General features: G+C 42.5%; 1 protein-coding gene across 4 annotated transcripts in view; it reads right to left on the bottom strand.

Moving 5' to 3' along the window:
- Positions 1–26028, bottom strand: part of MYO5B (myosin VB) — a 330461-nt gene that overhangs the window by 142307 nt on the left and 162126 nt on the right. For all 4 annotated transcript variants that reach the window (XM_081942523.1, XM_081942520.1, XM_081942522.1 and 1 more), the window contains exons 10-14: positions 19607–19872; positions 14664–14745; positions 12499–12639; positions 8952–9074; positions 5159–5242 (exon numbers count right to left, since the gene is read on the bottom strand). In XM_081942523.1, coding sequence (XP_081798649.1) covers positions 5159–5242; positions 8952–9074; positions 12499–12639; positions 14664–14745; positions 19607–19872 — 696 coding nt within the window. The remainder of the gene's footprint in view (positions 1–5158; positions 5243–8951; positions 9075–12498; positions 12640–14663; positions 14746–19606; positions 19873–26028) is intronic.

Consider the following 26028-nt stretch of genomic DNA (forward strand, 5'->3'; position numbering starts at 1 on the left):
GAAATCCTCTATCCGCTATCCCCATAATTTATGGATTACGAAGATAAAAATTCCATGTATTTTTTTTCAGAATCCGTATTTTAGATATAGGGGTACACAGGAGAGGTTCAGAGTAACCGATCTATAGGTAATCTTACGACCACAATGGGGAGCAGAAATTCCATCATTAAGCAATGTGGTCATTGAATCAGTTGTGCCCACTTTTAGGACGTTTTTGCTGTGATCCTTAAGTGAATCACTGTGGTCTTTAAGTGAATCACCATGTCATTAAATGGATCTGGCTTCCCCCATCAATTTTGCTTTTCGGAAGTCCTCTATAAAGGTACTATTTGGGAATAATATGACCCTGGGACAATACCTCAGTGAAAAGTGCAAGGACTGATTGTAAGTCACTTTTTTCACCACCACTGTAACTTCGCACAGTCACTAAGCAAGTGGTTGTAAGTTGAGGACTACCTCTATTACTGGAATGATGCATGCAGCAAACAGTGGAAGTCCCAAAGATGCTTTTTCAGGAGGCAACTGGACTTTCTGGTTTTTTCTTTTGAGGACGTTTCGCTTCTCTTCTGTTTTGACCTTGGCTTCCCAAAAACACGAATTCTGGGAGTTGAAGTCCACAAGTCTTAAAGTTCCCAAGTTTGGACACCCCTGCTCTAACAGGTCTGCCCCATTTAAGAAGATCAGTCCACAATGCTTGCTACGTCACGATAAAATCCTTTTTATTTAGTTTAAAGGGAATTCCTCTCCAGCAAAGACCCGGCCAACAGTCTTTCATGAGATTTCACAACTACAGACCTTTATCTTGCTTGGAGAGCTGCCAGGCCGATATCTTCCAAAGGCCACTCTGTAGCAGACAATCCTTGGCAAGAAGTCAGGAACAGATCTTCACTCTAATGAATTGAACTCATTGCCTCCTGCAAACTCCCCTCCCCTTTCACTCTTCTTTACTCCCTACGGGAGGGGCCATTCACTGTCCACCTGTGACTTTACACCCGAGTCGAGCCTTGTTCCCTTCTCCTGGCAACTCTGTGCATGCACACACTGGGAACAGGCTCCAGCTGTTCTTCTGCCCTACTGATGTCCGACTCCGAAGGCAGCTGATAATTGTCCGATGGCCCTGGCTCAATCTCTGCCTCCGACGCAGAGCTCTCATCAGAGCCTTCCCCAGAGTCCAGGACTGGCCCATGTTCCCCCCCAACCTCCTCATTGTCTGAGTCTGCCACCAGTTCCACTGGCCGCTGGTGGGCCACAACATCATCCAAGAAGCTTCTTTAGCTCTGACAGGGATGGGATCCTGTCAGAGCTGAAGAAGCTTCTTGGATGAGAGCAAAATGTCTTCAAAGCAAAAAAGAAAGTCAGTCCAGCTGCCTCCTGAAAAAACACCTTTGGGAAAACTATGACCTGGATGACTGAGAATCACTACAGAACCAGTAGAAGTCTTACTCAAAATACAAGATGCTGATGCAAATGAGGATTAAGCAGCCCAACAGTTTGAGGGCTCAGTTCTCAGATCATTTATTTAGATCACTCCAAAAAGTTTCCATCTAACCCAACATCCCAGGAACTCTACGTCCGTTTTTAAAAAGCCCACAAATAAGTTACGGCAGACAAGCCTCAAACCCCGATTTTCCAATCCAGCACACAGCTAAAATATCTCTCTTGTGACTAATCAGCGTTCATAATCTTAAGTAGCGCCAGGCAGAGAAATCGTTCAACACTTTAGACACCAGTTCCTGGGGAGAATGGCAAGTGGCTCTGAAAAATTTATTCCCGAGGAGAAGAGAATTCCTCCGGTGGTCTCGTCCGTACGTCTTGCATCCCAAGATGGCTCCCGGGTGGCATGAATATTCTGATTTTCATTTTATAATCCCATCCGAGTATGAACCGTTTCCAACCCATTTCGCTTTCTCACGCTCAAGCTACCACTTCCTTTGATGGCCTAGTTCTTATCGTCCACAATTTTTAAACAAATGAAAAAAATCCAGTCAGGAGAGAAGCCTCCCCTACACTCAGACAGTCTGCAAAATATTTTTGTGTAACTCAAAATACACAAAGTACTTTTGTGTAACCCAAAATACACAAAATACTTTTGTGCAACCCAAAATACCGTATTTTTCAGAGTATAAGACGCACCTTTTTCCCTCAAAAAAGAGGCTGAAAATCTGGGAGCATCTTATACACTGAATACAGCCTTTTTGGCCTCCCAAAACTCCGGCCCCTTCACCAAAATGGCCATGCAGAGCCTTTAGGAGGCTTGCAGAGTGCTCCTGGAGGCTGAGGAGGGTAGAAATGAGCGAAAAATGGATCATTTTTTGCTCAATTTTGCCCGACCCCAGCCCCAAGAGCAATCTGCAAGCCTCCTAAAGGCTATGCATGGCCTTTCTTTTGACAAAAAACGGGCCCGTTTTCGTGAAAAAGGGCCGTTTTTGGGAGGTCTGCAGAGTGCAAAAAAAAATTTTTTTTTAATTTGTCTCTTCAATATCTTGGTGCATCTTATACTCCGGTGCGTCTTACACTCTGAAAAATACGGTACTTTTGTGTAACCCAAAGACCACCTTGCTCAAAATACCAAACGCCCATTTGCGTTCTTTGTCTGCCTCTTTTTATAGCCCGTTCTTTCTCTTTGCTCTCCTTTCCTGGTTCACTTGACTCTTTTTAACAATAGCCTAAAATTAGCCTGCCATTGAAACGGTGTTATCTCCTCCAGGCAGTCTGGTCTGTCCCCCATAAACCCTTTGAAAGAAGCCGCTCATGAACGCAGCCACCTCCTCCCCTTCAGAAGCTAATTTTCCCATCCCTCTTACAGGAATTTTTATTGGATGTCTCGTGGTAAAAGCAAACCCCAGGACAGTTTAAAAAAAAGAAAAAGTCCTGTCGAAACAGAGAGAAGCAAACACACTCCGCTGGAGAATATCCAATAAAAAATAAATTGGACTACCCGTTTTAAAAAATCTATTTTCAGCAGGGAAGTAGCCTGTGGCTCATTCTGGCATTCAGTCTTAATGCACGAGGAATTGCTAGGTTCTGCAGTTCTCTATCTAACATATTTGAATGCACACCGCAAAGGTATGTGGGCAGTCTTTGATTTATAATCATTCGTTTAGTGACCATTCAAAGTTACAACAGCACTGAAAAAAATGACTTATGACTAGTATTCACAAACTGTGAATTCACGTGATTCAGATTCAGGTGCTTGGCAACTGGCATGTACTTATTTACAGTTGAACGGTCCCAGGGTCATGTGATCAGCATTTGTAACCTTCTCAGCTGGCTTCCAAAAAGTAAAGTCAATTGGGGGAATCCAGATTCACTTAATGTTTGCATAATTCACTTAACTGCAGTGATTCTTTTAACAACCTTGGTCACTATCTTTAAAGCGCTCCATGGCATAGGACCTAGATATCTGCAGGATCGCATCCTACCACACACGTCCCTGCGACCTATTCGCTCACACAGGGAGGGACTCCTCCTGGTGCCGTCCGCTAGGCAGTGTCAGCGGGCGACACCTAGGAGTAGGTCCTTCTCTGTGATGGGCCCAACCCTCTGGAATGACCTCCCCCCCGACATTCGAACCACCACCGACCTCCGTTCCTTCCGTCAAAAGTTAAAGACTCACCTATTTCAATCAGCTGGCCTGGCACTTTCTTAGTTTTACCTCCCGGGGATTTATTTTAATTGGGTTTGGGTTTTTAATTGGGGATGTTTTTAGGGTTTTAGAATATATTTATTTCTTGTACAGCCTATCTCCTCCATCCAAATGCATTTAATTGTTTTATGATTGTATTTTTATCTGCATTGACTGTACACCGCCCCGAGTCCCTTTTTGGGAGAGGGGGCGGTCTAGAAATCCAAGAAATAATAATAATAACCAGTTGTAAGTTGAGGACTACTTGTATATATTTTCGTATATACTTGTGTATGTATATGTATATGCATGTGTGTGTATGTGTGTGTGTATATGTCACCGTGAAAGACCGAAATTGGTGAATGTCGACATTCACCGGTGAATGTTGGTGAATGTCGACATTCACCGGTGAATGTCGACACATACCAATTTCGGTCTTTCACGGTGACATATATATAACGAGTCAGCGTAACGCTTTACTTTTGCTTTTCAATTCGCGGTCCTGGAAACTACTCGTTCTAACCGCACAGGATCGCAGGTTTTTAAAAAAAAGAAGTCCGCGAATAGAAGACGCTTAAAAGGAAGCGAGGAGCCGAGGTGTCGAGAGGATAAGGGTATTAGGGTAAGGGTGTCGAGAGGATAAGGGTATTTAGCAAATATTTCGGACATACACCAAGCGACTATGTGAATGTCGACATTCACCAGATTTCGGACTTTCACAGTAACATATACATACATACATATATACAGTATATACACACACATATATATTTGTGTTGCATTTTTGCTGATAAATAAATGAAGGGAGACTAGTATAGATCTATTTCAAACTATTTAGCTCTCATCAGCTAGCCGTGCCCTTAACTGGGATTTGAACCTGGGGCTAACCCTAACCCTAACCCTAACCCTCCCTTATCATATATATATATATATATATATATATATATATATATATATATATATATATATATATATATACATACATACATACATACATACATACATACATACATACATACATACATACATACATAATATATATATAATATATATAATATATATATTATATATATTATATATATATATATATATATATATATATATATATATATATATATATATATATATATATATATTCATAATACTTGTACATATCATAAGAGTTAGATTGATGAAACGATATCAAATATTGAGTCAGACAGAAAACATCAGGAAAAAACTAACCATGTGCAAATGGGTCCCCTCAAGATTGTAAGGAGATCCAGAAGATTAAGTAACCTCCAGTGGTTTTCCTGAGACACACCTTCTTCCCTGCCCTGTGATCCCACTTGTAGCAATGGGTAAACTTGCTACAAACTAGATCTTAATACTGACCGCTAACTTGGACTTCACACTACCAACCAAGATGTTCTTCTGTACAAATTAACCTGAACGGAGCCATCAAAAATGAAAGGAGAAGGAACTTCAGCCATAAATAACATAGAATGCCAGAATATGACAATCCAATCTATTTCCCCCCACAGGTAACGTTACCTTGCTGGCCTTCAAAATATTGATCTGTTCTTCATGGACTGTATCTCTGTTTTTTTCCAAAAAGCCCTCGCAATAATATTCCACCTAGAAAAGATTACAGGACCAGAGTTTGGGTAGGAAAAGGAGAAGAAAAAATAAAATTGTGAGTACAAATCCTATCAAACAAATTAAGATATACTTAAATAAGATGGGCAATTATGTCCCTATATTTTTCTTTTCAAAATGCTCTTTTTTAAAATGGGGCAGCCTAAATCGAGAATATTTCGCAGAATGCTAAAATATCTGGATCTCAATTTCTACATTCAATTCAAACTGAATTGTGTGCATGCTCAGAGGCACAAAAGACTGGTTTAGCCTATTCATTGTGTTCAGCAATTATCAAAATTGCTTATTAATAGCAATAGCACTTAGACTTATATACAGGCAGCAGAAGTAGCCAGAGGTGGGCTTTACATAAGTTAACAGCCGGTTTGCCTAGTGAACCGAAAAGGTGAGCGTGCGCGTGACTTCGAAAACACAAGAGATTTCATTCTTCCCGGGCAGCCACGGTGAGTAGAACGGGCTAGGCGTGAAAATCATTTGGACTGCGAGAGCGGGGTGAGTGAGCGAGAGTGAGACATAGCGACGGGATAGCGTAGGGGTGGGGGTGGGGCCAGACGGTCCAAGCCGACAGCAGCCCACCTCTGGGCTTAGGCCCAGGGTACCTGCGAGACCACCTACTGCCACCAGTAGCCTCCCACCGTCCAGTACGATCCCACAGAGTTGGCCTCCTCAGGGTGCCATCGGCCAAGCAGTGTCAGCTGGTGACCCCCAGGGGGAGAGCCTTCTCTGTGGGAGCGCCTTCCCTCTGGAATGAGCTGCCCCCGGAGCTTCGTATAATCCCTGACCTCCGGTCCTTCCGACGTGCCCTAAAAAGTTGGCTTTTCCAGCAAAGCCGGCCTGGCCTGTTAATTTTAACTTATTTTTAAATGTATTGTCTTATAAATTCGGTTTGTTTTTTTTGGATATGTATTTAATTTCTTTTTAACTTTCGGGATGTGTGTTTTTTAATGTTGTACGCCGCCCTGAGTCCTTTGGGAGAAGGGCGGCATATAAATCCAATAAAAACAACAAAACAAACAAGTAGCCTGCAGTACTGCACTCTAACAACTGCGCCACCGTGGTTCAGTAATAAAATTAATAACAATGGCTTTTAACCTGAACAATGTTAATATGCCTGGAGGATGGATAGAAACATTGTTTTGTCACTGGGGGAAAAAAAAATCTCTGGCCATCTGCACCAAATGGTTGATGTTATGATTGAGGATGACTTCACTTCCATTGTAAGAGAGAATACCATGTAAGAGTTCCTGCCTAGAAACCTCACTAGAAACTCTTAGAAAACTTAGAAAAATTAGGGGTCGGTTGCTGACGGCATTACTGCCAGTTTGGTGTGCGCAAAAATGTTGTGCTTCGCTCGTGCGCACACCAGACGCATTCGGAAATAAAAAGGTCTGCGCATGTGCAAAACCATTAAAAAATGAAAAAGAAATACATTTTTGCAACAAAAATTGTTCGGCGCATGCGCATAAGTGAAAAACAAGATGGTGGCGCCGTAGGAGAACCAGTTCGGGGGCGTGGTAGGCCTGAGTCGTCGTCGGTTCCAGCGACCCAGGCCGCCAAGTTACTACCTGCTCAGCCGAACTGGTTGGAACCCACCTCTGGCTACAATCTTCAAGATTCACAAGAGAGTCAGGAGAAGTGAGAAACTGTGGCTGCTTAAAAGTACTAAGGCAGCTTCAGGTTAGGCTGGGGAATTCAGACCAAGCCTTCTTAGCTGGAGATCAACTTTTTCCTCCCCGCTGCTGTGAATTATACCCTAGTTCTGAGAAATGGAGCTGAATTGTATGTTTGGCGATTGCTATTAGCAACATAAATGTGCTCGATTGAATAACGCAAAATGCTTATGTACCAGTTTTTCTTCTTTCAAATCCAACACTGTGTCACCATGACTCTCACTACTAGTATGCAATTAAATGCAAAGAAGGGGTGGGGGTGTCTAAAACTCTTTTTCAATCTCACTCTAAATTCCAGTTTTCAATTCATTTGTTAAGTATCCTGAATTTTTTTTCCTGCCTTTCGATTTAAAAGGTGAAAGGAAAGTGAATAAATAGCAGGAGCCCCGGCGGCATAGTGGTTAGAAGGCAGTATTGCAGGCAAACTCTGCCCACAGCCCGGAGTTCGATCTTGACCAGCTCAAGGTTGACTGAGGCTTCTATTCTTCCGAGGTCAGTAAAATAAGGACCCAGATTGTTGGGGCCAATATGTAAATAATGTTTTTACATTATAAACCACCCAGATAATGCTATAAGCAGTATGGTATGCTGCTTTAACTGCTGCGGACACTACAGCGAGTGATCAATTCGGCACAAGAAACCATTGGTTGCCCTCTAACCTCACTGGATGACATTGCCAGGTCTCGCTGCTTTAGCAGAGTGAGGAAGATACTCAGAGATGATTCACCCCCTGGTCAGTGTCTCTTCGCACTTCTACCATCGGGCAGAAGACATCAAAGCATAGCCAGCCAAACAAATAGGTTTAAAAATAGTTTCTATCCTTGGGCTGTCAGACTCTTCAACACAACCACAATCACTCCACGCACATGCGGAAACGTATGACTAGTTTTTCTTTTTTTTCTTTTCTTTTTCTTCCCCTAATTACTTGCATTTTATTCTTTATACTATGTATGTTGTTTGTATTTGTTGTCATGGATTGCACCAGTGGGCTAAAACAAATTTCATTGTATTTATTTTGTACAATGACAATAAAGGATGGATGGAGATATATATGTGTGTGTGTGTGTGTGTGTGTGTGTGTGTTGTATTTGTGCTGATAAATAAATAAAGGGAGACTAGTATAGATCTATTTCAAGCTATTTAGCTCTCATCAGTTAGCCATACCCTTACTGGGCATACCAGGGGTTGTAACACAAATACATATACATATATGTATACACACACACTATATTGCCAAAAGTATTTGCTCACCTGCCTTTACTCGCAGATGGATTTACTGTACGTGACATCCCATTCCTAATCCATAGGGTTCAATATGACGTCGGTCCACCCTTTGCAGCTATAACAGCTTCAACTCTTCTGGGAAGGCTGTCCACAAGGTTCAGGAGTGTGTTGATGGGAATTTGTCACCATTCTTCCAGAAGCGCATTTGTGAGGTCACACACTGATGTTGGACGAGTTTACGTGGCCTACCACTTCGTGGCTGAGTTGCTGTCGTTCCCAAACACTTCCACATTCTTGTAAGACAGCTGACAGTGGACTGTGGAATATTTAGGAGCGAGGAAGTGTCACGACTGGATTTGTTACACAGGTGGCATCCTATCACAGTTCCACGCTGGAATTCACTGAGCTCCTGAGAGCGACCCCTTCTTTCACCAATGTTTGTAAAAACAACCTGCGTGCCTAGGGACTTGATTTTATACGCCTGTGGCCATGGAAGTGATCAGAACGCCTGATTCTGATTATTTGGATGGGGGAGCGAATACCTTTGGCAATATAGTGCATAGATATATATACATACAAACACACACACACACACATATACACATGCATACATACATACATACATACATACATACATACATACATACATACATACAAGTTTAAGTGCTATTGCTAGCCAGTACAGGCAACCAACCAACACAAAGAGCCCCCCAGATCAAAGGGAGATGTTAACTCAGTTAAGAAGAAAGGCTGGTCCTGCATCAAACCCGCTTACATTTCTCTGTTCCCATTACCTTATCTGCAAAGTGCACAATAATGAATGCCATGTTTGACATGCGAGGCTTCTGGAAATGTTGACTGTTCCCATGGCGATCGTAGAGTTTCTGAGCCCAGTTCTCGTCCGTCCCTTTAGGGACCTGTTTTAAAAGACAATTATTCAGAAATGCATGGGACGTACAGTTAAAAAAAAAAACACCACCTAATTCTGAATGTATTGTTCTCAAGGAGGGCTAGCATTTCACTACACAACAATTGCAACTACCTGAAACAGCTTCCTCTATCTGGAGCGGCTCTTATGTTTACTTATTGGGATAGTATTAGCTTATGTGACATTTACTCAAGAGCAAAATTACATGCATACAGTAATCCTCAAGCTACAATCACAGTTGGGACCAGAACTTCTGTTACTATATGACCATCTGCATCATCTTTTAATGACCCCATAATCCCTTGCGGGGTAGAATCTGGGCATCTGAATGGAGCAGAGTGTTTACTGGCCTGATGCCCTTCCTGTCGCCAATGCGGAGTTATATTCAGCAGATATAATCTCAACGTGCCCAGAGAGAGAAATATCTGCCTCTACCTAGGATCAAACTCCCACCCTTCTAATTGTGAGGTGAAAGCTCCACCTCTAGGCACCACTCTCTGTTACTACAGAAGGGGCTCCCGATTTTTATTGCCCAGATTATTAATGGCTTAAAAATAAACAAAACAAAGTTCTGGGATACACAAGACACAGGAGGTGTCGGAGCCTTGCCGGTGGGGGGAGAAGAGGCAACACTGAGAAACCTTAGATCACAAAAGTGAATTAGAAAAATAATGCAATTGCTAACACAGGGGTTTTTTTTCTGTTTGATGTAAAATAGATTGAAATTACTTGAATATATAAGGTTAAAATATGCTGTCAAAATATTGCTAAGTAGTAATTATATAATGTATTAATAAGTGAAAGTTATGAGAATTGGGGGGAGTGCCATTTCCTGCATAATGTAGCTGTCAAAATTTGTAATTTCACCCATTATCCCCTTTCCTAGAATTTTCTGTAAAAACAATAAAAAAAATTGTTTTAAAAAAATAAAATAAAAAATAAACAAAATGTTCTTAGCTCTTATGTACTTATTTATTGTTTATAACAGTTCTTTTCCTTGGTATTTGCATATTGTTTTTGTATAAGAAAACAGCAAATGAACATTTATGGAGAAATTCATTGATTTATTCAGGCTGAATCTTTTCTTCCACTCAACTAAGCAGGATCAGATTTCGTCGTGAATGACAGTAACTTTTCTAGGTTTAAAAGTGTAAACAACCCAAAGCTGAAATAAAGAGGAGTAGCAAAAACGCATTTCACAGTCACGCTGTTCTCCAAAGCACTTGAGGGTAGGACAAGAAGCAATGGATGGAAACTAATCAAGGAAAGAAGCAACCTAGAACTAAGGAGAAATTCCCTGAAGTTAGAACAATTAATCAGTGGAACAACTTGCCTCCAAAAGTTGTGAAGGCTCCAAAAACTGGAAGTTTTTAAGAAGATGTTGGATAACCAATTGCCTGAAGTGGTGTAGAGTTTCCTGCCTAAGCAGGGGGGTTGGACTAGAAGACCTCCAAGGTCCCTTCCAACTCTATTATTTATGTTTCTGTTCTGTAATGTAATGTCTTAGCTTTTAAGCTCACTACCTTCAAGGTAATAATCAAGGATATCTGCCTTTTAAATTTAATTAGCATTCTGCATCAAACGCATTAAAAGGATATTTTAAATACTTTTACTGTATCATGAGGACACAAGACTCCTGCTTCCCAAAACCTCTCAATAAATTGTAATGATGCATCAGTAAAAACTTTTTTTTTTGCAGAATTTGTTACACTGCCAGCCAACATATTTTTTTATTCTGAAATGGGAGATGTTTCCAGGGGAGGCTGCAGAATGCTTCTGATCAAAAGACATTGTTCAACCATTTTTTTTTCCTTCACAGGTTTTTCTCCAGATGGGGGAAAAACTGAGAGAACGAAACAGTTCACGGACCTTCATAAATTTCCACGAAGGAGATGCTGTAGAGCTAACCTTCAATAAAAAAACACTCTGGCTTCCGAATAAGAACAGGTGGGAGGCATGATAGCAGTCTTGCAATATTTGAAGGGGGTCTAACTATTTTCCAAAGCACCAGAAGGGAAGACAAGAAACAATGGATGGAAACTAACCAAAGGCAGAAGCAACCTAGAACTAAGGAGAAGTTTTCTAATAGTGAGAGCAATAAACCAATGGAACAGCATGCCTCCAACGGTTGTGGGTGCTCCATCTCTTTTTAAAAAGAGACTGGATACCTCTTTTCCTGAAATGGTACAGGATCTTCGGCTCGAGCGGGTGGTTGGACTAGAAGATCTCTGCCCCTTCCAATTCCATCATTCTATTTTCCATGTTCTGGGCATCTCTTATCAAATCACGTGCTCCCTTGTTCAGAGAAGTAAGATGGCTCTCAGGGGTGGGCTGTTGGCGGTTTGCAGAGGTTCGGGAGAATCTCTAGCTAAGATTCTGTGCAGTTCGGAGAATCCCCAGATCCCACTTCTGGCTGGCCCCGCCCACCCCTCCCAGAAGTCCCCACGCAGCCCGTTTTAGATGCAGATAAATGCAGGGCGCGCACGGAGGCTTGGGGAGGGTGAAAAATGGGCCTACCAGAAGTTCGGGAAAGCTGGAAACGGGACCATTTCTGGCCTCCAGAGGGCCTCTGGAGCCAGGGGAAACCGTTTTCGCCCTCCTGGAGGCTCAAGGAAAGCCTCCGGAGCCCGGTGAGGGCAAAAACACACACACCCTGTCGTGGTGCAGGAGGCTGACTAGGCCATGCCCACCCAGAAACCGGCCAGAGAACCCCTTGTTAAAATTTTTGAAGCCCACCTCTGGATAGGAAGCTGGAGTCCCATTTAGCAACAATTAAGTTCTATGATATCAGTGGGTTTACTTGAAATTAGCAAAACCTGGATCCCATCAATCAACTGACTTTGAACTGACTCCGATTCTTTGGACATAGTCCACCCGTTCCCCAACTACTGACTTGTTTTCATCAAAAAACTTGGGAGATGATAGCACAAGAATTCTTGAAGATATCACTGTCGGGCCTGCAGTCATATTCCTTTTTAGGATCTTTGGCCTGTCACACTCTCTATTATTTCATTATGCTGTTTCATTAGTGTAGTAATTGGGAGGGGGAATAGAAAGGAGTAGAATTGTGGAATGTGTTGTTGTCATTCCTTTCTAGAAGCCCAAGGTCATCGTTTGTCTCCACACCCTCTGCACCTGACCGGAACCAGCTGGGTGGAGATGCCAGCGTGGCCGGAGAAGATTGGACCATGTGATGGATTTATGGGTGTGGGAAAAAGATGATGAACTTTAAACTGGGTGGAATCCCAGGAAGCTTTTCAGATTTGGGATTCCACAGTTTGTTGCCAACATGTCTGTCTTATTAAATTGGAACTTTAAGGATAGCTCTGCCTTGGACTCTGATTTAATCCTGCATGATATTTGGAACGCTGACAACCACCTTATTACAAGAAGATTAGGGCAATTTTCTTTACCTTACATTCTTCATCCAGCAAGTCCAGGATACCCAGCTTAGCTTCGATAAGGTCTATGCACGGCTGATTGTCATAAAAATCGATGAGAGTCCAGGGAATTTCCTCTTTCATGTATTCATCTTGTTCCAATTTAAAGACATGCTGTGGCAGAGAAAGAGAGTAAATATTAAAATATTGGGTTGAATTGTAGTCGTCGGTTGAGGGCTACCTGTATGCAATAAATTTTCCTGATTTTAGGGCGTTTCTACAAAAACGGAGGAAGTATAAGAAGCTATATCCAAAACAGCAGATTTCACCTTAAATCTTGCTGTTATTATGGTTGGTGTCACAGTGACAACAGCAACTGAGATCTGGGTTGACCCTTGATATGGAGTCATGCTCAAATTTTATATATTTTGTATTGCAATAAATGCAAAAAAGATTATAGTAGAACAAAAATTAAACACACGCATAAAAATTATACATAAGGATAGGACTGTTAACTTGAAATCGTAGACGAGTAATAACTGAATTGCTATAACATGAATCGCTTGTAAGGATCTGAAGATATAATGTATTAGGCTATTAAGAAAACACGCAGCAGCAAACAGAATTTTCGCAAGGATTGATGAATATCTTAAAATAAATATTTCATCCTATCTGTCAATCCGGTGTGATATGTGTTGCTATGAAGAATTGCTTTAGGGACTTTTTAATTACTACGCAAAGTCAATAGGAAGCAAAATGAGCAAAATAAAGCAGAAAATCAGGAGAGTTGTTTTTTTTTTAAAAAAAATAACATTGGAAATTATCGAAAAAGCCACAGGGGAGATCAAACTTAAAGAACTTTTGTAGAATGGAAACAGCTAAAAATCATGAAGATCTGTGAAACACAGTCTCCAAGTAAAGGGAACAGGGGTGGGCCCGGCGTCAACCACATGGACGCTTGCGGTGCACGCATGCGTCGTATCTGCCTGCGACGCCTCCGCAAGCCTCTGACGTCCCAGTGCTCGGCGGAGCATCGCCAGGCGCCGTACACACCAGGCGCGTGCGCAGAAGTGCCAAAGGCTGAAAGGACAGGTAAGGAGCTTGGGCAGGCGGGTGAGCCCCCCGGAGCACCGTACCGGAAACGGTACCCAGTGCTCCGGGCAGGCTCCGGTACGCCCGTACTGGGGCGTACCCCCTGCAACCCACCACTGAACGGGAATATAGTGCTAAGGATTGTGTTTTTAAAAAAGAGACTAGGACAATGATGGCGAACCTTTTTGGCACCGTGTTGAAAAGGGAGTGCGCTCCCTCGTCGGCGAAGCAACCTGGAAGAAGAGCTGCCCAGTGAACATGTGCTTGCCGGAAACTGGAACTTCCTGTTTCCAGCACACGCATGCGCACCAAGCAGCTCCTCTTCGTATTTCTGGCATGCATGCGTGCGTGACAATCAGGTAGCCGGCGTGCATGGATGCATGCGCATGTAGAAACCAGAAGACCAGTTCTTCCAGTTTACGGCACTGGCACGTGCGCGAAGGCTGGCTGGTCATCATGTGCATCTGCATGCCAGAAACCCAGAAGAGTAACGGGCGAGGCCATGTGTACTGGTTGACATGGCTCTGCCTGCCACTTCGGGCACGCGTGCCATAGGTTCGCCATCATGGGACTAGGTATTGGGGCCTAACTTTAAAAAATCTGCCGTACTTACACTGAAGGAAATTTAATTTCCTTTTTCTTGGTCTTCCAATAATGTTTGCTTATTTATTATAAAAGCTGAGGAACTCTCAAAGGTTATGTTGAAAGAAAATATCTAGCTCGCTCATAAAATTATTATATCGTTATGTAATGCAAATATAGTGTGGTTCCCAATCTGAAATATTATTTTAAAGGATTTCAGCTGAGACAATATGGGCCCTATTTGCAAATCGATGCATTTTCACAGTGGGAACTCACATAATTTCCATCTAGTAAACAGAGCTCATTAAACATTTATTTTCTTTTTAATAGCAGTTCTATGTAATGTAAATAGAGTTGGTTAATCCCTTTTAGAAGACAAACTTCACGAACATGTTAGTTATACCTATATCTTATTCATTTACTACATTCTTAAAACATTTTAGTCAAGGCACATTTTGTATATCTTTGTATTCTTTGGTTCCACCCCCGAAAGATACTAAAATAAATTTGACAATCCAAATTACCAAATTGAACTGCTGCTGTAATTTTTCATTGGCGTAATTGATGCAGAATTGTTCAAAGCTATTATATTCAAAGGTCTCAAACCTGCAAAACAAAAGAATATTCTTAGAAAAAGGATTCAAAGAATAGTTTCTGGAGAAAAAGAATCATTCATATTTACGGATTAATTCTTGTACTATTTTTATAAACCACCTTGGGAATCTGATTTGAGAGAGTTATTAAAATGAGGTCGATAATTAAAAATTACTTCCAGTTTAGAAATATCAACGAGAGCTTAGCTTACGTTTTCCCAATCCAGAATCCTACAGATGCATGAATAGCTATCACAGGATGCAATTTTGGATGTTTGGGGAGCATTATATTGGGGAAGAAACGTTTATGCTAACAGCCCCATCAGTTCTATCACTCACGGGGGTCCCCCCCCCCGGGGCCACCGCCCAGTACCGGGGCTGTGGCCCATTCAGAATTGGGCTAGGCAAGCAGTGGACGAGTGTGTGCATGCATTCAACTCTATTTGTTCAAGCGGCGTGTGTGCCCGCCACTTGCGCAAATGGAACTGCGCCCATGCTCACCCAGCACTTATATGGGACCATCTCCTCTCCCCCTGCCAGCGCCGATCCACAAAGCCAGTAGACTACCAAACTGCTGTCCTAGAGACCTATCCTATTTCCAAATTTCAATGGGTAGAACACCAACCTAGTCTCTGGGCATAGGAACTATAATTTTAAATTTCTCACAATGACACAGTAACAAGGAATGCGGGAAAATGTTTAAGTGCTTCCCAACCACCTAACATTTTTACCATATGAAATCCAAGTCTAGAATGAACTATTTGCAACAGATTCTTGAGGGAAGGAGGGGGAGGGGGAGGGAGGGAGGGAGGAGGAGAGAGCGGGGAAGAGAGCAAGGGAGAGGGAGAGGGAGGGAGGGTGGAAGAGAGAGAGGGTGGGAGGGAGGGAGAGGAGGGGGGGTAATTTGAAGGCATCTGTATTTTAATATTGAGACAAGTTTGAATAGTTTATTATTTTTGGTCTGATAAAATCCTGAGCAAGATCTATAGAGAAATAATACCACTGGATACCAAACAAACGTCGAAGAATGAAAAGGGGAAAAATGAGATTCTTTCTATTCAACTATGAAAGATTATCAGACGATGAAGGCATAAGTACCAGACTGCTTTCATTAGGCCCTATAGATAAAGGGCTTAAAATAGCTTTGCACTGTCATTTTAAGAAGATTCACATGTAACTCCAAATTCGTATTTAATACAGACACGTACTCCTCTGTTTTGAAGTGTAACAGCTTAACTGGAACCGATCAAGGAAAATAAAAAGTTTTAAGATAATACCATTACATTTTATGTTTTTTAAGCATGTTGCTGTAGTGGAAACGCAAATATCCTGTTTTGAAGTCGATTAACACAATGTTTTTCTCGAGATACAGTTTAATAGCCTCGCCTTGCATTCTTTTCAACTACGACTTTGATTTGGGCTTTGCTTTAATGGATTGGATTCCTATCTACTGTCGAATAAAGTAGGAATTCAATTGCTTCCTGCTACTGTATGAAATCTAATGCTGAAACATCCAGAGATTCTGACTTAGCACTTCCCAAAGTCACTCATCTGAATCACACGGTGCCCTTAAATTCAGATCTCAGCAAACAAAACGCAAGCTATCATCCCACCGAATGGCTCCAGCGAATGTTTGTATGTCATGCTGTTAGAGAAGGGAAAGGGGAGTTCTCTCCAAGAATACATCCTGCAGTGGTATTCTCTGTGCCCAGGAACAGGAATCCAATTGTGTCTGACCTTAGGGGATGAGAATGCATCAAAGATGCTTTAGCATCCTTACTATTAATAAGGTACTTATCTCCAAAATTATGTGGCCCAGTGATGGCTAAACTTTTTGTCTTTGTGTGCCAAAGTCGTGCACTTGCCCATTATGCAATGTGCCTCACCCCCCCTGCACATGCATGCATGACACCCCCTCCCGTGCCCTGTTTTGAGCCTATCAGGCCTTCCTGAAACCAAAAATGGGGCGTGAGGGGTGGTGCCGCACCCCTGCACCCATGTGTGCATGACCTCCCTGCCCCCCGCATGCATGTGTGGCCCGCCCGCACATGCGCCTCCCACATGCGTGACAGAGACCCAAAAATCAACTGGGTGGCAGGAGGCACGTACACATGTGTGGTGGAGGTGAGCTGTGTGATGGCTCGGGTGCCCACAGAGAGGGCTCCGCATGCCACCTGTGGCAAACATGCCATAGGTTTGCCATAATGGATGTAGCCTATCTTCTTCTCCTTTTAATAAATCTGATTAAGAGCAATCTGGAGGCAATTCACTTTATTGGCTAAGGGTGGCAGTAAGGGCCTTGATGCATCAGTCGCTTTGATCATAGTCGTCCCAAAGATGCTTTTTCAAGAGGCAAGTGGACTTTCTGGTTTTTCTTTTAAGACAATACAATACAATAGCAGAGTTGGAAGGGACCTTGGAGGTCTTCCAGTCCAACCCCCTGCCTAGGCAGGATACCCTATACCGTTTCAGACAAATGGCTATCCAACATCTTCTTAAAGACTTCCAGTGTTGGGGCATTCACAACTTCTGAAGGCAAGTTGGTCCACTGATTAATTGTTCTAACTGTCAGGAAGTTTCTCCTCAGTTCTAAGTTGCTTCTCTCCTTGATTAATTTCCACCCATTGCTTCTTGTTCTATCCTCAGGTGCCTTGGAGAATAGTTTGACTCCCTCTTCTTTGTGGCAACCCCTGAGATATTGGAACAATGCTATCATGTCTCCCCTAGTCCTTCTTTCTCTTAAGCTAACCATACCCAGTTCCTGCAACCGTTCTTCATATGTTTTAGTCTCCAGTCCCCTAATCATCTTTGTTGCTCTTCTCTGCACTCTTTCTAGAGTCTCCACATCTTTTTTACATCGTGGCGACCAAAACTGAATGCAGTATTCCAAGTGTGGCCTCACCAAGGCATTATAAAGCGGCATCAACACTTCACGTGATCTTGATTCTATCCCTCTGTTGATGCAGCCTAGAACTGTGTTGGCTTTTTTGGCAGCTGCTGCACACGGCTGGCTCCTATTTTCAGACGTTTCGCTTCTCATCCAAGAAGCTTCTTCAGCTCTGAGAATGGATTCAGAATGGATTCTGAGAAGAGCTGAAGAAGCTTCTTGGATGAGAAGCGAAACGTCTTCAAATAAAAACCAGAAAGTCCACTTGCCTCTTGAAAAAGCATCTTTCGGACCATCATGACCTGGATGACTGAGAATCTCCATAGACTTTTATCATAGACTTCCTCAAGAACCTTCCTGCTTCATCTATCAAGCAACAAGTGGAACCATTTAGCTCATCAGCAGGTCATAACAATTGTAAGAACTCCTGATAAAGAATCTTTATTTTCTTTCATCTTTAAGAACCGTGGTGGCACCGTGGTTAGAGTGCAGTAATGCAGGCTACTTCTGCTGACTGCCGGCTGCCTGGAATTTGGAAGTTCAAATCTCACCAGGCTCAAGGTTGACTCAGCCTTCCATCCTCCTGAGGTGGGTAAAATGAGGACCCAGAGAGTTGGGGGCAATAGGCTGACTCTGTAAACCGCTTAGAGAGGGCTGTAAAGCACAAAAACTATGGCTTTAATAATAGCAACGGCAATAGTGTTTTTGTAAGAAAATTAGAATATACAGAAAATTAGAATAACGTGCGGTGTTTCCAAGATCAAAATCTATATTTAAAACAACAACAAATGCTTTTGTGCCTCATTCTTGTTTCCAACTTATGTAAGAGACTATCCATCCCTCTTCTTCTAAAGTGGGCTGAGTTCTACCCATCTCTTTGCAATAGTTACACCTGCTCCTACCGTATTGATTTTCACTGCCTGCGAGAATTAGCGCACTCACATACTTCTGACGCTGGAGACAGGACAGACCCTTTTCCCTGCGCACAAGAGAGGGATAGAACAGTCCCTATGATCACAGCACAACTTATTACACTTCAGCATCTCAGGAGTCAGCCTGCTCCAGCTGTGCTTTTATCAAATTTGACAAAAAGCAACACACCCACAAACCGACTTTGATGCCAGCACGCGAGACTCCTCCCTACAACTTGCTCTACAATTTCCAAGTGTTGCTCTTATGCTCTAGCAAGTAAGAGGAAAGAGCCACACCACAAAACTTACTAAACTACACTGCCTAGAGAATACGCATGAAATAATAGAATAGAATAGAATAGAATAGAATGGAATGGAATGGAATGGAACGGAATAGGAATAGGGAAGAACAGAATAGGAATAGGAATAAGAATAGGAATAGGAATAGGAATGGAATGGAATAGGGATAGAATAGAATAGAATAGAATAGAATAGAATAGAATAGAATAGAATAGAATAGAATAGAATAGAATAGGAATAGGAATAGGAATAGGAATAGGAAAGAATAGAATAGGAATAGGATGGAATGGGATGGAATAGAATAGAATAGAATGGAATGGGAATAGAAATAGGAAAGAATAGAATAGAATAGAATAGAATAGAATAGAATAGAATAGAATAGAATAGAATAGAATAGAATAGGAATGGAATAGGATAGAATAGAATAGATTAGAATGGAATGGAATGGAATAGAATAGAATAGAATAGGAATAGGAATAGGAATAGGAATAGGAATAGGAATAGAATAGGCATAGGAATAGGATTAGAAAAGAATAGAATAGGAATAGGATGGAATGGAATAGAATAGAACAGAATAGAACAGAACAGAATAGAATAGGAATGGAATGGAATGGAATAGAAATAGGAATAGGAACAGAACATAATTCTTTATTGGCCAAGTGTGATTGGACACACAAGGAATTTGCCTTTGGTGCATACATGGGAATGCCAGATTAATCCAAGCAAACACAAGCAAAAGGGTGGAGAAACAGGATTCCGAAAAGCTTGTTGCTCACCCATAAATGTCCAGCACACCAATAAAAGAATGCTGCTTGACCGTCGTGTACAAGGCCTTGTTGATATGCTGCACAATCCAGTTGAACAGCTGGGCGTAGATATGCTTGGCTAGCGCATTCCTGGCGTTGACGGCTTGTTGGAGGGACATATTCTTGGTGTAGGTTTCTGAAGTGGTCACCAGCTTCCGATGGCAAAGCCAGTGTTCCATCTGGCTGAGCTCCACTCCCAGTAATCTGCAAAAATGATGCAGGTGTTCATCTTGGTTCTATAGGACATAAAGAAAGACATCTGATTCAGCAAAGCACACAGTGGAGGTTGACCTTGCCGGAGGGTAAAAAAAATAAAATCCATGCAACGTTCTAATTCACCAGTGGGTTGGGTGGAAACCTTTCGTGGTCTACTCGAGGCTGCCTTCTTGGGCTGCTGTTTCCAGCTTCCAGGAAACAGCCATGGTGGCGCAGTGGTTAAAATGTAGTATTGCAGGCTGATTCTGCTGCCTGCCGGCTGCCTGCAATTTGGTAGTTCAAATCTCAAGGTTGACTCAGCCTTCCACCCTTCTGAGGTCGGTAAGATGAGAACCCAGATTGTTGGGGGGCAAAGAGGCTGACTCTGTAAACTGCTCAGAGAGGGCTGTAAAGCACTGTGAAGCGGTATATAAGTCTAACTGCTATTGCTATTCCAATAAAGAAGAATATTTGTAGTTGAAGGTTGAAATGAGGGATCCTTGGTGCTCTCTGAGCGTGGTTGTTTTCTTGCAGACGTTTCATTACCCAACTACCCAATGGCACTGATGACATTACCTAGTCTGGGTATGAAACGTCTCCAAGAAAATAACCCAGCTCAGAGAGTTCTAAAGACTTCTCATTTCCAGCTTCGTTCGTTTGCAGTGACAAGGGCACCAACATCCACCGTATGAAACATTGGGCTCCTTTACAAGAACATTGCTAATACTATTGTGTTTCTACCAAAATAAGACAGGGTCTTATTTTCTTTCGACCCCCCCCCCAAAAAAATAAGCACTTGGCCTTATTTTTGAGGTGCAGGAGGCAGCAAGCGTGATCACCTCATGGTTGCTGCTGTGTTGCAATATTTTCAGGGGAGGGCTTATTTTCAGGGGAGGGTTTATTTTAGCGCACGTGCTCAAAAGCCTGATTGGGCTTATTATCCGGGGAAGTCTTATTTTGGGGGAAATAGGGTACAACTAGCCACAGACATATCCTAAGCTGCTAACTCACCCTATATATAAGCTACACAGGTTTTATTTCTTCTGGATCTCTGGCTAATTACTTTCTTTTATAGCATATGGCATAGAACGCATGGATATCAATAATAAAATAATGTAGAAGGAACACATCATACCATGATACACGAATGATGGAAAGATGTAGTCAATTTCGTAAGGTTTGAGGAATTCAAGAAATTATATACGATATAGGTTACATTTTAAAATACAGTGATTCCTAAGAATAGGTAAGTCTTCTATATATTAATATCAAGGCCATTTATCCAATTAAGCGCAATATCTGTTAGTTGGAGAAAGTTTTCTTCCTGTACAAATAGCAGCAACTAATGTGGTCTAGACAAGGAGCATCACGGACGGGGGGGAGGGGGAGGGGGAAGTGGGGGGAGATTCTTTGCCACATTTAAACAATGAATCTTGGCAGATGTCACACAAGATGCAGCTCCTATTCAGCGTCTTACAAAAACTACGGCTTTAATAAAGATTATTATCACTGGTGGGAGGCATTGAAACCCACTCATTTTTATGTCGGATTAGATCAGTGGTGGGTTTCAAATTTTTTTAGAACCTATTCTGTGGGTGTGGCCTATTTTGTGGGCGTGGCTTGGCAGTCATGTGACCGGGCGGGTATGGCCAACTTGACATCACTCATGCACACTCAGTCACATGACCACCACCACCCCAAGCCATGTGGCAACATTTTTGGGGACTCCTATGAAAGGGGGGGGGAAGAGAGGGGAAAACCTCCCCAAAATAGACAACTGGAGGATTGAGGGCCAAAATTAGGGAGATTGGAGAAGGCAGGACAGAGGGGAATCCAGTAGAAAGCTATCACACATTGGACTTGACACCGAATTGGGCTAGGATAGTGCAGACGGGCTGGGGGGGGGGGAGCGAGCAAGCGACAGGGCTGGGGCAGGCGTTCCAGAAGTCACTTCTGGGTCGAACCTCCTCTCACCAGAACCTCCTTTCACCATCCGGTTCTCCCGAGCCGGTGCGAACCGGCAGAAACCCACCACTGGGTTAGATATATATTTTTTCCAGAATCTGGACATTTGGTAGTCCAGTTTACATTCCCCTGCGACTTTACATCAAAGTTAGCATTATGAAGCTGCTGTGCAAGGATCAGTGGGAGGTTCCTGGATAATTACAATAGTGTCGAGGAGAACTGGATTCTGACCTTGATTGTTTTAACAGTATAAAAACCAAAAGCTCTTTCCCTTCACTTAGTCAAAATGAAGACACGGTCTCTCCCAATCCATTATTCTGTTTACAGGTATTCCTCAACATAATAGGATAGGATAGGATAGGATAGAAAGAAGGCACTTTGGAGGTCTTCTAGTCCAACCCCCTGCTTAGGCAGGAAACCTATGACCACAAAAACGTAGGACCACAATTGAAGCCCAAAAGTTTATGTTGTTAAGCGAGATATTTGCTAAGTGAGTTTTGCCCCATTTTACGACTCTTTTTGCCGCAATTGTTAAGCCAATCACTGCAGGTGTCAAGTTAGTTGCACGGTTGTTAAGCGGACCTGCCTTCTTCATCAATTTTGCTTGTCAGAAGGTCGCAAAAGGGGATCACATGACCCCGGGACATGGCAAAGGTCATAAATACGAACCAGGTGTCCAGGGTCTGAATTTTGATCACATGACCATGGGGATGCTGCGAAAGCCGTAACTATGAAAAAGGATCATGTCACATTTTCCAGTGCCGTTGTAACTTTGAACGGTAACTAATCGAACTGTTGTAAGTCGAGAAGTACCTGTATATCTGATCAAGCATCACAGACAGGCTTTTCTGGGGTTGAGGGTGAGTGATTGTCCTTGTGCCCGAGGCCAGATTAAAACTCAGTGCCCCAGTGACCCGAGGTCTTAACTGCTACATCAAATTGGGTCTCCAATTACTAGTTTAAAAAATAAATAAAAGGAACCGCTATTTCGCAAGTCTGCTGAATCTCCTAAGATCTCTGTATTCCTCATGAGATTTTCAGGAGCCAATGCAAGAAAGTTGATGGGATTTAGATTATTTTGTAAACTATTAACAAACACAGAGGGGGGGCGATGGGGAAGGTTAAAAATGGCACAACTGTGCACATGATTGAAAAAGCTGACGAACATTCTGTACTCAGGGGAATCCTGTTTTGTAATTTGAACTCCCGACAATCCCCATTTACTGCACTCAAATTGTGTCGGAATTACAACTGTAAGAAGTCTTCACTAGCACGTAATTGTTGTGCTGGCAACTCTCAAATGAAGGGAAGGAGCCCCAGGAGGCTGTATTGGGCGGGGAATGTAGACGGTAGAAAACTTTTTCTCTGCACCTCATATTTTGCTGTGCTTTGCTGATTAAATGAGTTAGCAGGTAGATCAGCTGTCCAGAATCATGGATGCCTTTCAATTAAGCATCATCATCATCATCATCATCATTAAGGACAGCAATACCTGAAAATAAGATTTCCTTATCGGCTCAGCATGTCCAAGGCTAAGAATTAAGAACAGGCCACAGCGTTATTTCTTAAGGAAGTGCAGCAACCTTGCAAGCCATGTTATAACATTTGAATTCGGTTCATTACAGTCATACAACCAGAACAAATAAAAACACTCAGTGAATGCCCAATAAAAAATCTAGAATAAAATAATAAATAACAGTTAAAATCGATGTTAAAATCCAGTCTGGCCTATATCAGTGATGGCTAACCTTTTTCCCATCATGTGCCAAAAGCAGGGGAAATGCAGGGGGGGTCGTGCGCAGGCGTGCCCACACCCATAATTCTATGTGCATGCATAGAGGGTGACCCCGCCCTCCCCCCCACTTTTGGCACATGATAGACCCATTTTTCACCCTCCCCAGGCTCCAGAGGCTTTCTAGAAGCCTAGGGAGGGCGAAAATGGCTTCCCCCGCCTTCCCGGAGGCCCTCCGGAGGGCGAAAAATAGTTCGGGGACAGATTTCCGGTTTGCCCATAGGGCTGTTTTTCGCCCTCCGGAGGTGAAAAAACAATGCACAAATCAGAAGTCCGTTCCTGAACTTCCAGTTTGCGCATTGGGTTGTTTTTTGCCCTCCGGAGGCTTCAGGGAGGCCGAAGTCAACTGACGGGGCAATGCCTTGTGTGCCTTAACAAATGGCTCTGTGTGCCACCTTGTGCCATAGGTTCACCATCACGGGCCTATACTAAAATAACAATCCATAAACTGTGAGGACCGTAGTCAATTTAATACTAAAATGCAAAGTTCAAAGTTTATGGATTGGGGCCAAACAACATATGGATTATTTTAGTATCGTTAGGCCATGTGTAATTGACAGACTGGATTTTAACACAGATTTTAGCTGTTATTTATTATTATATTCTAGAATTTTTAATTGGACATTCACGTGGTGTTTTTATTTGTTCTGGTCTCTATTCTATGACTGCAATAAACCGAAAATATTTGAATTAGGAAAAAAGAAAACACTCCAGCGAATGATCATGGAAACACATATAGATAGTGCTCATCTAACAACTATTCATTTACTGACTGTTCAAAACGACACTGAAAAAGTGACTTATCACTGGTTTTCACGCCTATGGCGATTTTCCGGAATATCCATGGTCAGGTTAAACAAAATTTGGATGTTTGGCAACTGACTCACATTTATGACGGTCTCAGTGTCCTGGGGTCCAGTGATCCCCTTTTGCGACCTTCTGACAAGCAAAGTCAATAGGGAAGCCAAATTCACTGAACAACCGTGTCACTAACTTAACAACTGTAGTGGTTTACTTAACAACCGTAGTAAGAATGTTCAAAAAATGGGGCAAGACTCATTTAACGACTGTCTTGCTCAGCAATGGAAATTTGGGGTCTCAACCATATTGATAAATTGAGGACTAAGATTAATTAGCAATTGTATCACATTTTACTGCATATAGTCAAGGCTATGGTTTTCCAAGTTGCAATGTATGGCTGTGAAGGTTGGACTAGGGGTGAAATCCTCCCAGTTCGGCCCAGTTCGGCCAAACCAGTAGGGACGAATGTCCTTGGTTCGGCGAACCAGTAATTTAAAAAAAGCTTCAGAGGATCGCGCCTCAGCTGTGAGCCGTGCGATCATCGGAAGCTTTCCCCCCGCTTTCTAAAGCATTTTTGCTTTAACAATGCTTTAAAAAGTGGGGGGGGGGGGGAAGCTTCCGACCATCATGTGGCTCATGTCAGAAACTCTTTTTTTTCATTTTTTAAAGCATTTTTTCCCTGCCTATTCATCCAAACCGGTAGGGAAAAATGCTTTAAAAAGTGAAAAAAAGTTGGCCATGCCCACCCAGTCACATGACCCCCAAAACCACACCCACAGAACCGGTGGAGGGAAAAATTAGATTTCACCACTGGGTTGAACCATAAGAAAGGCTGAGAGCCCTTTATGGAAAAAAATAAAGCGCACCTAGAAAAAACAGAAGACTCTACAACGGTCATACAGGACACGGGAGGGGCCGGAGCTCTGCCAGCGGGGGGTGATGGGGCAACATCAAGAAAGCTCAGATCACAAAAATGAATAAGAAAACCACACTGTTATAAACAGACCGAAAGTAATAATGAAATTATATCTAGACTATATATTATAATTGTATAAACTGATTGGAAAAATTTTTAGAACTAATATGCTGATTTTACACGACTTTGTATTAATGTTTTATACACAGATGTATTTTATGAGTTTGGAGGGAGGGGGCGTCTGCCATACTTGCAACTGCCAAAATTTGTACACCATTCCACCTACCTTTTTCCTTATAAATGTTTTAAAAAACCAATAAAATTTTCTGGAAAAAAAAAAAGAAAGAAAGGCTGAGCGTCAAAGAATTGAGTCCCTTGAACTCTGGTGCTGGAGAAGACTCCTGCGAGTCCCTTCGACTGCAAGGCAATCCAACCGGTCAGTCCTAGAGGAGATCAACCCTGACTGCTCTTTAGAAGGCCAGTTCCTGAAGATGAAACTCAAAGACTTTGGTTTGAGAAGGAAGGACTCACTGGAGAAGAGCCTCATGCTGGGAAAGATTGAGGGCAAGAGGAGAAGGGGATGACAGAGAATGAGGTGGCTGGATGGAGTCACCGAAGCAGTCGGCGGGAGCTTAAATGGACTCCAGAGGATGGTAGAGGACAGGAAGGCCTGGAGGAACGTTGTCCATGGGGTTGCAATGGGTCAGACATGGCTTCACAACT

Source organism: Natrix helvetica (assembly GCF_964273705.1).
Source record: "Natrix helvetica genome assembly, chromosome: 2".
NCBI classification, from domain to species: domain Eukaryota; kingdom Metazoa; phylum Chordata; class Lepidosauria; order Squamata; family Natricidae; genus Natrix; species Natrix helvetica.